Source organism: Ambystoma mexicanum, chromosome 2p, assembly GCF_040938575.1.
Source record: "Ambystoma mexicanum isolate Mex_15411 chromosome 2p, UKY_AmexF1_1, whole genome shotgun sequence".
Lineage (NCBI taxonomy): Eukaryota > Metazoa > Chordata > Amphibia > Caudata > Ambystomatidae > Ambystoma > Ambystoma mexicanum.
In genome coordinates, this window is record NC_090923.1 from 720877266 (window position 1) to 720889805 (window position 12540).

Genomic DNA, 12540 nt, shown 5'->3' on the forward strand with positions numbered 1-12540 from the left:
GATCGGACGTTTGTGTGTGTTTGTGAGTGTGATGTGTGTATTGGAGGCTGCAAATATTTTGTGTGTTTGGTGGAAAGTTTTTTTATTTTGTATAATGTTTTTCATTTAATGTTGCCCATCCAACCCACTACAAACTACTGTGTGTTTTGTGAGGCAGAACCTCTCTTGTGCGTATATTGCAGAATATTTTACATTCCACACTCAAGCTGTATATTTTTTTAATTTTCATATTATCCCTCTGAAACTACTACACATGATTGAATGGAGGTGTGTGGGGGGGGGATTGGCACTGGCAGTTGTGAGTATGTGTCCTCCTTTTGCACATTTATTTACATTACATCCGTCCATCTGTACCTATAGTCTTGTTTTAAAATAGCAATACTTTTTTATGTCTTAAAAGTTGAACATTTCAAGTTTGGCTGGTGTGATTTTAGAAAGGTTTGTGGAATGCACTACTTCAGCCCAAGGAATAGACGTGTGCCAAAAATCTCAAACATTGAAGTGAAAATACTGCGATATTATGAGCTAAATAGTGAATTTTTCAGCCTCAATGGAAAGTTCCGGGAAATAAATACTTTTTACCACTTATTTTAGGAATATAAACATTTGTAAACCTTTTGCCAAATTAGGCATGAGTGATCGCTCGAGTCCAGATTAATTGCATGCCAAATGTGGTGTTTTTTCGTGCTTGAGAACAAAAGATACAGAGGAATACATTTTTGTATTTTACTTTGTATAGGCCGATGTAACCTTAACTGTATTCCCAGTTTTGTACCAGTAATACATATCCTCTATTACTTCTCTCTCTGTCTCTCTCTCTGTCTCTCTCTCTCTATATATATATTCCTACCTCTGTGCACTCTGTTGCTATTTTGGAGTGTGTCCTTGGTAGGCGGTATGGTGCACCAACACAGGTTGTCTGTCTCAGTAGCTGTGTGCATGGGAGTGTATTGAGCCATATTTCTGGGGGAGTTGAAGTGTGGTTGACGGGTCTATTTCATGTTCTTTTTGTATGCATGCTATGTATGTCTGCTGTTACTGGTGTGGATGCTTTTTTATGTATGCGTTTGCACTGAAAAAATGTATTGTACGCATCAGATTCAGTGTCCATCAGGGATCTGGGCTTAACCGCCAAGGATCGACATGTCTTATTGCTACGAGTACTGTGAGGCACAGGGTGAACATGGACCTGGAATTAGATGTGTGCTTGTTGCTGATAACAATGTGTAGTTGTTTTGTACGTATTGGTGGTACTTCATTTTTTTATAGTCTTATTTAATAGAAGTGGCACATGTTTTCATTTTTTTCAGCAAGATATTTAGCATGGTTGCACAGGAACAGATGTGTGCAGCAATTTGGAGGTGTGATTGGCCATTGTGTTGTCACGTCATGGGAAACATATTGGTTTTCTTTCATGGTTTGCTAGCATGATGTTGTACTAAAACGTGGCTCTTTCCATAAAACCAACCTCAACCTTAAGAAGCGATTGAATTGACAAGACACCAAAAGACTAAATACAATGGTACCCAACCATGTCATCAATGAATACGTCCAGTGATTTAGCCATAGACAATCCTATCCCTGAATACAGAATAATGGATCTCCTTGGATCATCTCTTCTCTCATGTTATGTCCCCCAGCCCATTGGCCCGTGGCCCGTGCTGTCACTCTGTCGCTCTGTTGCTCTGTTCCCCCGCCCAGGATCCCTGTGATATCGCCCAGGATCCCAGTGAGATCACTGTGTACCATCTTGCTCCGTACCTCTGCCATATGCCCCATCCCCTCCAGCCCACTGTGTATCATTGCGTGGCCCCATACCCCTTGGTCCCCCGTGTCTCACTGTTCCCCACCCCTTTAGCCCCCTTGTTGTCACTGCTCACCCCACCCTGGCTCTGGTGATATCGCTATGTACCCTCGTGCTACCATAAGTGCTGTCGCCATGTACCCCTCTGTTCCCCGGGTTATCGCTGTCTGCCCAACCTCTAGTCCCTGTGATGTCTCGACATACCCCCAGCCCCTCTGTCTCCGTACCGTCCTGTGTGCCCTGCCCACGTACAACACATGTATTCATTGAAACCCCCCTGGCCCGTCCTATCGTTGTATACACAACCCCCTCTATGTCCCTGTAGTCCCCTATAGTCCCTTCGACAACACATTTAGTCCCTGTGATGTCGCTTTGTGCCCGGTGTGTCGCTGTATATCCTGCCACCTGCTTCCGTGATGTTGCTATGTATCCCTCTGTATTGCCCTCCCCTCTAGTCCCGTGATGTTTCTGTATGCCCCACTGCACTTGTGTGTCGCTGTGTTCCCTGCCTCCTTTCCCCACGTCGTTATTTATCCTCGTAATACGTTTTCTCCAGAGGATAGCTCAGCAGCAACATGCTCGCCTTGGAAGCAAGACGATACGGAGCAACACAGTTTTGATCCCCGGGTCCGTGCTTAGAAACCTCTGGGTATTAAGCGTGCTATAAATAACCTATCATATCATAGCCCTCTAGCCCCGTGTCGTGTCACTGTAAGCACAGCCCTCTGTCTCTGTGCCCCTTCGTGCCCATTTGTCGATGTGTACCCCTGCCCTCCTGTTCCCGTAATTCCACTATATATCCCCCTGCATCACCTGCCCCTCCAGTCCCCATGATCTCACTGTGTGCCCCACTGTGCTCGTGTGTCGCTGTGTACCCTGCCTTCCTGTTCCCCATGATGTTGCAAAAAATCCCTCTGATCCACCATCCTGCCGCTGTAAGCCCAGCCCTCCACCAATGTGTGCCCCGTGTGTCGCTGTTTTGCCCTGCCCTCCCGCTCCCGTGATATTACTATATATACCTGTAGTATCCCACCGCCTTGAGTACCTGTGATGTCGCTGTATGCCCCACAGCCCCCATGTGTCGCTTGTACCCTGCCTTCTTGGCCCCCCCCATCCCGTCGCTGTAAACCCATCCCTCCAGTTGATATGTATCCCTCTGGCCCCATGTCCTGTCGCTGTAAGCCCATCCCTCTAGTCCATGTGATGTCCCTAGTGCCCCTACCCCTCCAGCTCCCGTGTTGTCACTTTGTACGCCTGCCCCTCAGGCCCTTCCCCGCAACCCTCTGGCCCCTGTGACTGTATGGCCAGCCCGCTAGTCCCTGCGCTGTCCCTATTGTGCCCTACCACTCCAGCCCCTGTGCTCTTGATGCGTACCGCCCACTGGTCCTGTGATGTCGCTGTTTACCCAGCCCCTCACTTCCCCTCAATGTCTCTGTATACCCATTATCCCTAGGTCCCCATATTCCACTGCTGCCCAGACCATCCAGTTGCTGCGCCAATCTGACGGTAGAATATGACGCAACTATGTGCACAGCCCTTGCCTCCCCGCAGTGATGCAATACCCCCATCCTCCTGGTCCCCTATCATATTGCTGTGCACCATGCCCCTCTTGTGTCCCACGTAGTGACTGCCTGCCAAGCCTTCCAGTTACCTTATGTCGCTGTATACCCAGCTCCCTGGTCCTGTAACTTCCAGCCCCCGCATGCCTGCTGTTTGTCCCTGCCACTGCCCCTCAGGATGTGTACCCAACCCTTCCGGTCCTCATGTACCGCTCCTGGCATGCCCCCACTGTCCGTAACACACCACTTGCTTCAAAGCGCATTATGCTTAGGCGCTTTATGCATGAACCATCATATCATATCATATCATATCACTGCGCTTACTCTCTACTCTACACCATCACTCAATTAAAGTACAGCTATACCCCTCAATAAATTCGGCCTAGCTGCTCACATACGAACACTACCCCACAAACACCTCATCAGTCTAATAAAACGCAGCTATATCCCATGACAAACCGGCCTAGCTGCTCACATAAGCGTCTTACAGGCCTAACGCAGCCAGAACCCAGTCTGGGTGGCCACCCACCAGACTGCACACATTCACCTGATATCTCCACCACCACACCCAATGCTAGGATGCAGCTACCATCAGGCAATTACACCAGCTGCAAACATAACTGGTGCATCCACACACCCTACGACACTAACTCTCTCTATTTGCTCTACTAACCTGGACTGTGGTCCCCAAGGGCGTTCAACCTACCAGCGCTTTGAGGTCATACCAATGAAATATAGAGCGCTATATAAATGCCATATAATATTACATAACATTATGAATGTTTGTTATGCAGTGCCTTCCTTTCATCCATTGTGTCTGTGTGGCTCTCTGTCTGTTTCTCTGTGTATCTGTCTGTCTATTGGGTAATTGATTTGGTTCCAGTGACCTTGCAGTGTGTGTTTTCCATGTTGGACCCGGTGGTTGCAAGTGTGTTTATGGATTGGGCAGCATGAGTTCATTTTGTTTGCCCTTCCAAAAAAAGAGAGAGAGAAAGAGAGAGCGAGAAAGAGAGAGAGAGAGAGAGAGAGAGAGAGAGAGAGAGAGAGAGAGAAAGTTTTTCGAGCTGAATATCAAAAGTAATATCAAAAGTAAATACCTCATGTTCAGCAGATCCAGTTCGGAATACATATTGTGTGTTCTGATTGCACATGTTTGTGTGTGTTGGTCAGTATGAACCTCATTACATTTGTCCCGCCAACCTCACGGGGTGAGCTTTCCATGCCGGCTCGTTTTGGTGACTATTTCTATGCAAACCTAATTTCGTTTGTCCATCCACCCCTGCTATGCAGGTATGGAAATTTGTATCCATTTGTTGAGTGTAGTTGAGGTGGGTGTTTGTTTATGTTGGCCGGTATAACGCTCATTCAGTTTGTCACTCTGAGCTTACTGCATATGCGTTCAATGCTTCGGGAGGATAGCTTATGGGCAAAGAGCTCGTCTTGGAAGCAACACGGGTTCGGTCCCCGGGTCTGCGGTTAGACACCTCCGGGTATAAAGCGTGTTCTAAATAACCAATTACAAAGTTGCGTTTTTTTTTTTTTAAATGTGTGCGTGTTGTTGGAGAATAAACTTTATTTCATTCAGTCAGCCGTGCCTACAGAACATGGATGGAAATAGTAATACATTGGCTTTGGCCTTAAACAGGGAATATTACGAGTTTAGCAGATAAGATTTTCTAAATATTGCCGCGTGCAACAACACTTCAGTTGAAAAAGTCTCATCTTTAAAATGAAATACATTATGTAAACCTAAAACATTTGATGAAAGCCAGATTTAGCACATGTTATTTATTTATTGTACATTTGTATGGCACCTATACACAAGTCTTCCCAGGCACCACAAGACAGAAAATGGGGGCGGGAGGTACTGAGAAAAAAACAAACATGAACGGTCATCCGAGACCTTGTAACATTCAGACCGTGCAAGTGGCAAAGTGCTGGGGGAGGGCAAAGGACAGGGGGGAAGGGCTGGGAGGAGGAACACTTCAGTTGAAAAAGTAACAGCTTTAAAATGAAATCAATTATTTAAACCTAAAACATTTAGTGAATTTAAGATTTAGCACATGTTACCACTTCTCAAAACAGAGTCAGAAGTTCAATCATATATATATATAATCTGGTACATTTGTATGCATGATACTTTAACCGTAAAGGTATTTGACAAATCACTGACATTTGCTTACCGGAAACACAAGAGTTTAAGTAAAATGCTTGTAAAAGCGGATTATATGTCTTTAAAAACATTTCCACGTTAATCTTGTTAACGTTGGAACAACCGAATTCATGGAGATACCATCAGACGTTAACAAATAGGTACTCATATCATATTAAGGCATTATGCGAAATGTGACTTCAAAAATGTCAAATATGGATTGAGATACCTTTGTTGCATATATTATGAATGCATTAAAACCTGCAGAGGGAACAATTGATAGACAAAATATTAATGGAGTATTAGGACTAAATCATTGAAGTCACTTGCCAGAATATATTTTTCTAACCATCTTCACACAGCAAAACAATTACAACGTCTTGTCCTAGAAGTAATTCAAATTACGCCAAGAGGGGAACAGATACAGAAGAGGTTACATCAATAAGAATGTCTTGGATTGAGACATTCTCATCATTGTTCCAAAAGAAATGAACACTGAAAGGGATTTGGGATTTTTCATTTGAAGAAAGTATTGTTAATGAGTAATGTGGAATTATTTTGATTTATGTGGACTCACATTATAGAAACAATAATGCTCTATTGCTAACTATAAACATTTAAAAGCAATGTCAAGTTTATCAATTATTGGGGTCTTGAGATATCAACATAAGTTGCCCTACCCTGATTTCCAGTTTCCAGGCGGCATCGGATCAGACTTGATTGATCTCTCGGGCATAAAGCCAACAAACTTCATCAAGACAAAGTCGCAGTGGCCACAAAGATTCCTCTGAAAACATGCGATGTTGATGAATTGCTTGCTGTTTTTTAAGTGAGCAGCATTGGCAGCCTCTTAAAACCTCAAGTCCCGGGACGTCATCTTCAACCCTTACAGTGCAGCACTCTGGTGGGATTCAATCTGTTATTTTTGTGCAACCACTACAGACAGAAATGGCCAGAAACCTAACCGCTATTTGCCCTGATTGAAAAAGGCATAGAATTTGCCAAAACAAGTGTCTCACAAAAGGGCCATAAATATACATCAAATTAAAATGTATTGATCACAATATTGTCGAGTATTCACTGTGGCGCTGCTAAACAAGTGAAGAAGGTTTGCTTCCTGTTATTTAAAAGTTTATCAATTACTGTCAATTTTGAAAATTGGATAGGCCCACTTTAGTATTTTTGGAAAGATTGGATGAGAAATTACATGTTGATTTCATATATAATTTTGTTGAATGTTGTGAGGATTATAACCAAACAATAGGGCCAATTCTACGAAGTTGACAGGATATTGCCCTTAGTAGATCATGTTCACACAAAAGGAGTAGGCAACACACATCTGTGTTGTAGGCTATTAGCAGCCGAAAAAGACCCAAGAAAGGTCCAGTTGATAAAAACCAAACCCAAGGATTACTGTGGTATGGACTCTAGTGTGTTGATGGAGTAGAGAACAAGGCTGTGACGGAAGACAGAAGGATAGAGCGAAACAGAGGTACTATCCCTGCCTACTGTGCACTCTCAACTAGTTTGAGGTGCCACAACGCCTGTCTAATAGTGACAGAATAAGAATGAAATTACCAACTTCTATGATGTGTAATACATTCAGCCTTGTAAGTCCAATACCACTCCCGTCCAGGTTAGTTTAATTCGGAAGAGACTACAAGTAAAGACAGAAGGGAAGCACAGCAGGGAGAGAAAAGAGGATACATTCTTTCTCTTTAGAAACTGTGTGGCATCTAATGGGATAAACAATTCTTTAAAAACCCATTGATTGTCACACTGACCCTGGGTTGCTAGGGTTAAAATGACACAAACAAAAGGAAGAGGATAGATTCCTATTCCGACAACAACAAAGACAATACAGTCACCACTTTCCATACGGAACTTATTTTTACTAACAGGAAGTGGGACAACATAAAACAGTTTGCTCAAGCTAAAAAATAGGCAAATTGGTGCCTTTTTAGATGTAACAAACACCGTCAACCGGTTTCAGTAAGCCTAACTTTGATAAAGCCACATTCATCAGGACATTCTAAGCTTCCTCAAAAGCTGGTATATTTCGTGACTCGAAAACCAGTCTGTGAGAAAGATAAAAAACGGTAGATGGAGTAGTACGTTACCACCTTGCCGTTGGTATCATAGGACTGGAACAGTCTGGGAAAGAACCTGTGGGATCAAACAAAGTAAACCACAGTCACTAGGCGGCTGCTAAGTTCCATGTATTGGATTATGGCTGACACTACGGTGACGTGCCAGCCATGCAAAAACAATTAGAGGCTGTCCCAAAACACCACTTCATCTTTCAGTCTTAGTGTACAGTTCTCATCTCCTTGCTAAATAGCATAGCACCTGTATCCAATATCTACAATACTATTTGTTGGAAATCAGTTGTTAATTAAAATTATTCTTACATCAATATAGATTACTCATTAATGGTTATCAGAAAGGACACTCACCCTTAATTTCCCTTTCCTTTTCTGATCTAAAGTGGAGTATGCCTCCAATTACGGCACAGCTATACTGACCAGTCCACGTGCTGTACATCTGTAAACGAATACAGAGTTGTAATCAAATTGAAGGCACTGAACTCTCAAAGATGCCATTTTGTAAATTCCACAGATCTTGGTGCCACCGCCAAGTTAGTAATTATATTTGGATTGGGCAGTTTATGGAACAAGACAGCAGATTGGAAAACATAGAGTGGCATAGTCCTGTGAGAGGCAATTATTGGTGTTTGAAAGAGGATGCTTACCCGTGTAAACGCGGGTGAGGAAATGTTAAATATAACATATCGCCATTGTTCCCCTGCACTTACATGTTAGCACCTTCAACGGGCATCTCAAGGATTAGACAAAATGCCCGACACGAGCGCGTACGTGGTCGTGCTAAGATCTCCGTGTTATGAAGGAGAGCAGGGAAGACGGGGAAGAGTCGTCTATTCTTCCGCATCACGTGGCATGCTCAAGCATGTCACGTGAGCGTGTGTAACCCTACGCGGAAGACGGATTCCTGTGCTCCACGCTGGCTAATGCCAGCTCTTCCCCCTGCCACGGGACACACTGTGTGCACGCCCACATGCACGCAACGGTCAGGCAGAGAAGCCCGAACTCCGTCAGGCACTCCACGTTGTCTAAAGTACCGGCAATGTAACCCATCGCGTACAGATGGATCTAAATGCTGTAATTGCATCAGGGGGCCATTATTAAAGAAAAGGAAAGCTCGCTTACAAGTTGAAGGGAAATAGCGGGTGAGGTCCATCATGCCCAGCCAATATATATTACTGGCTAAAGAGTAGCTGTATTATATTAGAAACACATAAAGGCTCATTAATTCGAGCACATCAAAGCTCAAGGATGACACGCTGCAGCCTGATCCTATGTGCAAGTATGTTTCCATATGATCTAATCCTTGGGTTTGGTATTATCCACTGGACTTTTCTTGGGTCTTTTTCGACTAGAATGTTGTGAGGAACCTGAGGTTGTCCTCATTTCTTTTCCCCCTGGATCCTCCTCTCAGGTGGCCAGGGAAAGTCCATCGCTTTTGGATCCCGACCCTGGGGTTGGATATGCGAGGGATGATCACCTGGGTGGAGGGACCTTGGGGAGTGAGAAGAGGACATCCCTAGGTGAGACATGGTATCCCCCAAGTCTTTTTAGGCTGCTGTCAACCTTTTCCCTTTTCTTCCCTCCAAAATGTCCCCCAGAAACACCACCTCAACATTGGGATGAAGAAGAGACCAACCAGGAGGACACATCCTCATTTTGGTGAGATAAACACAGGTCCACCTTATATTGTTAATACAGATCAGTCAAGTACCAAGACCAGGAAGAATCAACACAGAGTTATGCACACTTCCTTCATCCCCAAACACCACTCTGGTACTGAGACGAAGAAGAGGGCTATGCAATTGTACCGATGGAACAGCCAGGCATGTCCAGCTAAGGAGTTTCACTACGGTCGGGAAATTGAACTTAATGTCCCACGCCTGTGGTCTTTTTACAACTCCAAGGAGTATAAAAAGCCTTGCCACACAATAAGATGGGGAACACAGAAGCGGGCTGCAGAAGCGTACTGGACCGAAGCTGGCTGGAGAAAGCAGAGCAGGAAACATGGGAGCCAAAAGCTATATCGAGCAGGAAAAAGGGACACCTTGGCAGAGGCTGGCCGCAAGAGCATGGTGGTCGCTGCTGGAGCTGAGAGGTGCCAACCAATCCACTTACCACCAGAGCTGAGTGGTGCCCTCTGCTGGCTCCGCAAAGGGAGAGCAGAGCCACGGGAAGCCGGAAAGCAGTGCAAGTCACAGAGGGAAGCCGAAGGGAGCTGCCATGTGGAGCATGTGAGTGAAAACAGGGAAACACTCCTACTGGGGCGCTCCGGGAGCCTGAACCACACACTCTTGAATATTAAATGAACCGAAAATGGTTAAAAGCACTTTTGAATACTGAAACAAGTGCTTTAGAGAATCGAATGAACAGAAAGTTGTTAACAGCACTTTTGAAGGCTTAAACAGATACTTTTGAATACTGAACGAATTGGAAAACATTATAAGCATTTCTGAATGCCTCTCAGAACAAAAGCAAATTATGAGTACTTGTGAACAGAATTAAAGTAAGCTGGTGAAAAGTAAGGTGGTGCAAGTAGCAGATACCACAGAATGAACTGTTTGAGAGACAAGTGTTGGCAAAGCCAAGAAAAGAAAAGAAGAACACAAGTATTGGGCAAAGTAAAAAGAGTTCAAGGGACTGCAGGATAAGGGAAAACCTGTGTTGCCAAAAGAATACAGAAGGTGTAACAAAGTGCATGGTGGTCAGGTAAGCCACGATAAAGTGTTGGACGAGTGCGACACTGATAAAAGATACAAGAGTCACCGACAAAGGAAAGCAGTGGACAATTGTTGATGGGAAGCAGAAGGGGTATCGGTTGCGTGACCTGTAATGGGTGGACCGTAAGGTCTGACAACTGCAACTAGAACGAGGGCCCCCTTTATGCAAATGCCTATGAAAGTATCCCTAAAGAAGCTTGTTTTTTGCTACAGAAGTTTATGTGATTTTGAAGTCAAGAAACAGACTTATCTTTGTGACGCAGTGAAAAGTACTGATGACAAGAGAGCTGGGAAGTATCCCTGAAGGAATTTTTGGGTGTTTTGAAAATCTGGAAGATTTCAACTTCTGTTATTTTGAAAAGTTTGAAGATTTGAACTCTTGGGGAAGGGAACCCTGATACATTGTGAACTGTTTTGAACTTGGGAAAGGGGGAGCTAATTACAAGCCAGGAGCTGGAAGAAGCTCAGAACTTTGTTTTGAACACTATTATTTTTGATGCTGACATCCCTACACAATGTATTCAGTTAGTTGTGAGGGTAAGTATAGGTTTTGAACGCAGACTGATGTTTTACTTTGGACTTCCTGACACAGACTATCCTTACTTTTCTTTAGGTAGGGAAATCCCACATTGGCATAGGGCAAGTTAGGCATTCTACCATCCTGACATTTACTATAATAAGTTTGTTTTGAACTTTGAATCTGTTGTCTGTGTCTTATTTCATGATGCCTTCACAATGTGCATGTTTACCTTTATCATGAGATATAGTATAGATTTATAGTTTGTTTTTATTTGTTAACATTTAGACCAAAATCCTTTTAGTTGGAACTAATACAGCAATTACACAAAATACCAGTTACCCAAGAGATTCAATGTTATGACTACATATAATTGTATTTTTAAACTTGGGGAGATTGTTCAGAAAATTATTTTAAAAATAAATAGAACATTCTTGTGGGTCAATTTAATTTTAGGTTTGTCACAATGAAAATGCAGAGGACTAAACTGATTGCGTTATTTACTTTTCAATCATAAGGCAGAAGAAAAAATGCCTACCATACGTTAACCCAGAAGTGCATGCACCAGTAAATGTATTATGTATCCCAGAATCTTTAAGACAAATTCTTATAGAGAAAAAGAATTCGGCAAAACAAGAAAGAGCGTGGTCCACCATAAAATTGTGAAGTAATTGTACATACCTAGGACGAGGTATTTCAGTGCTTTGTTATAAAAGCTGTTAAACACTAGCTGATCCTGGATATGAAAGGGGGGCATTCCATACATGGGTGGTAGAAGGAAGCTTATGCACTAGATTCACAGGTGTAGCAAGTGTAAGTACTTGGGTCCTTCTTTCTCCCACCCATCCACACCTGTTTGCAACTCTGTCTCCTGCCATACTTGAAGCAGAGGGGCATTTATTTTTTAAAAACGTCCGGTTTAGTCCCAGTGTATCATTAGTCTCTGTTTTTCGTTCCACAGAAACAATCACGTTTGTTGACCTCCAGGGACATCAGTTGAGAACAGTTCCCAACATCAGTGTCACTAAGGAGTCAGTCGGTAAGTGGACTTGAATCTTTTCCCTTTTCACCTGTACCTCCTAGCCCTGTGGTCTGCAACCTGTAGCTCTCTGGATTTGTTGGACTACATTTCCCATCAGTCCTAGCTATGATTATCTATGCTGCGGGACCTTGGAGTATTAGGCAAAAACATCAGAAGATCTGCAGGCCACAGACCTCTGTCCTATCCCTTCCCATGCACCAACCCATCACTGTCCTGATTCATTTGCTGATTTCATTCCCTTCATCATGCCCTCATTCCTGTCCATCCTCAAAACACTTCCTCTACTTCCTTCCTCTTAAATTCTCCCTCATCCCCTTTCTGACACCCTTCCCTCCCCCTCCCACCTACCTCTTCAGATATCTGTTTCCACCTCTCTGCGCACCTCACAGACACACATCTTCCTTATTCTCTGCATGCCCCACTTTCCTCTTTCTCTCGCTCGGATATTCCCAATTAGAGGTGGGGAAGACGGGCGCTACTTGGATGTTTGGCCCACGTTTTAACCCACTGGCCTGTGAAAACATGAGCTGAGCCCCCTCTCCTCACTTTGGAAAAAAGGATAATTCATTTGAAAAAAACGTGCTTGGATGGGGCGAGGGTGGTGTTTGCCTAACATCATGGCCGGCCCCTTAGCACAGAGCCCC

The 12540-nt window shown here is 43.9% G+C and overlaps 1 protein-coding gene across 1 annotated transcript in view; it reads left to right on the plus strand.

Moving 5' to 3' along the window:
- Positions 1–12540, plus strand: part of MAP4K1 (mitogen-activated protein kinase kinase kinase kinase 1) — an 869227-nt gene that overhangs the window by 752411 nt on the left and 104276 nt on the right. Inside the window, exon 29 of the mRNA XM_069644317.1 lies at positions 11816–11893. Coding sequence (XP_069500418.1) covers positions 11816–11893 — 78 coding nt within the window. The remainder of the gene's footprint in view (positions 1–11815; positions 11894–12540) is intronic.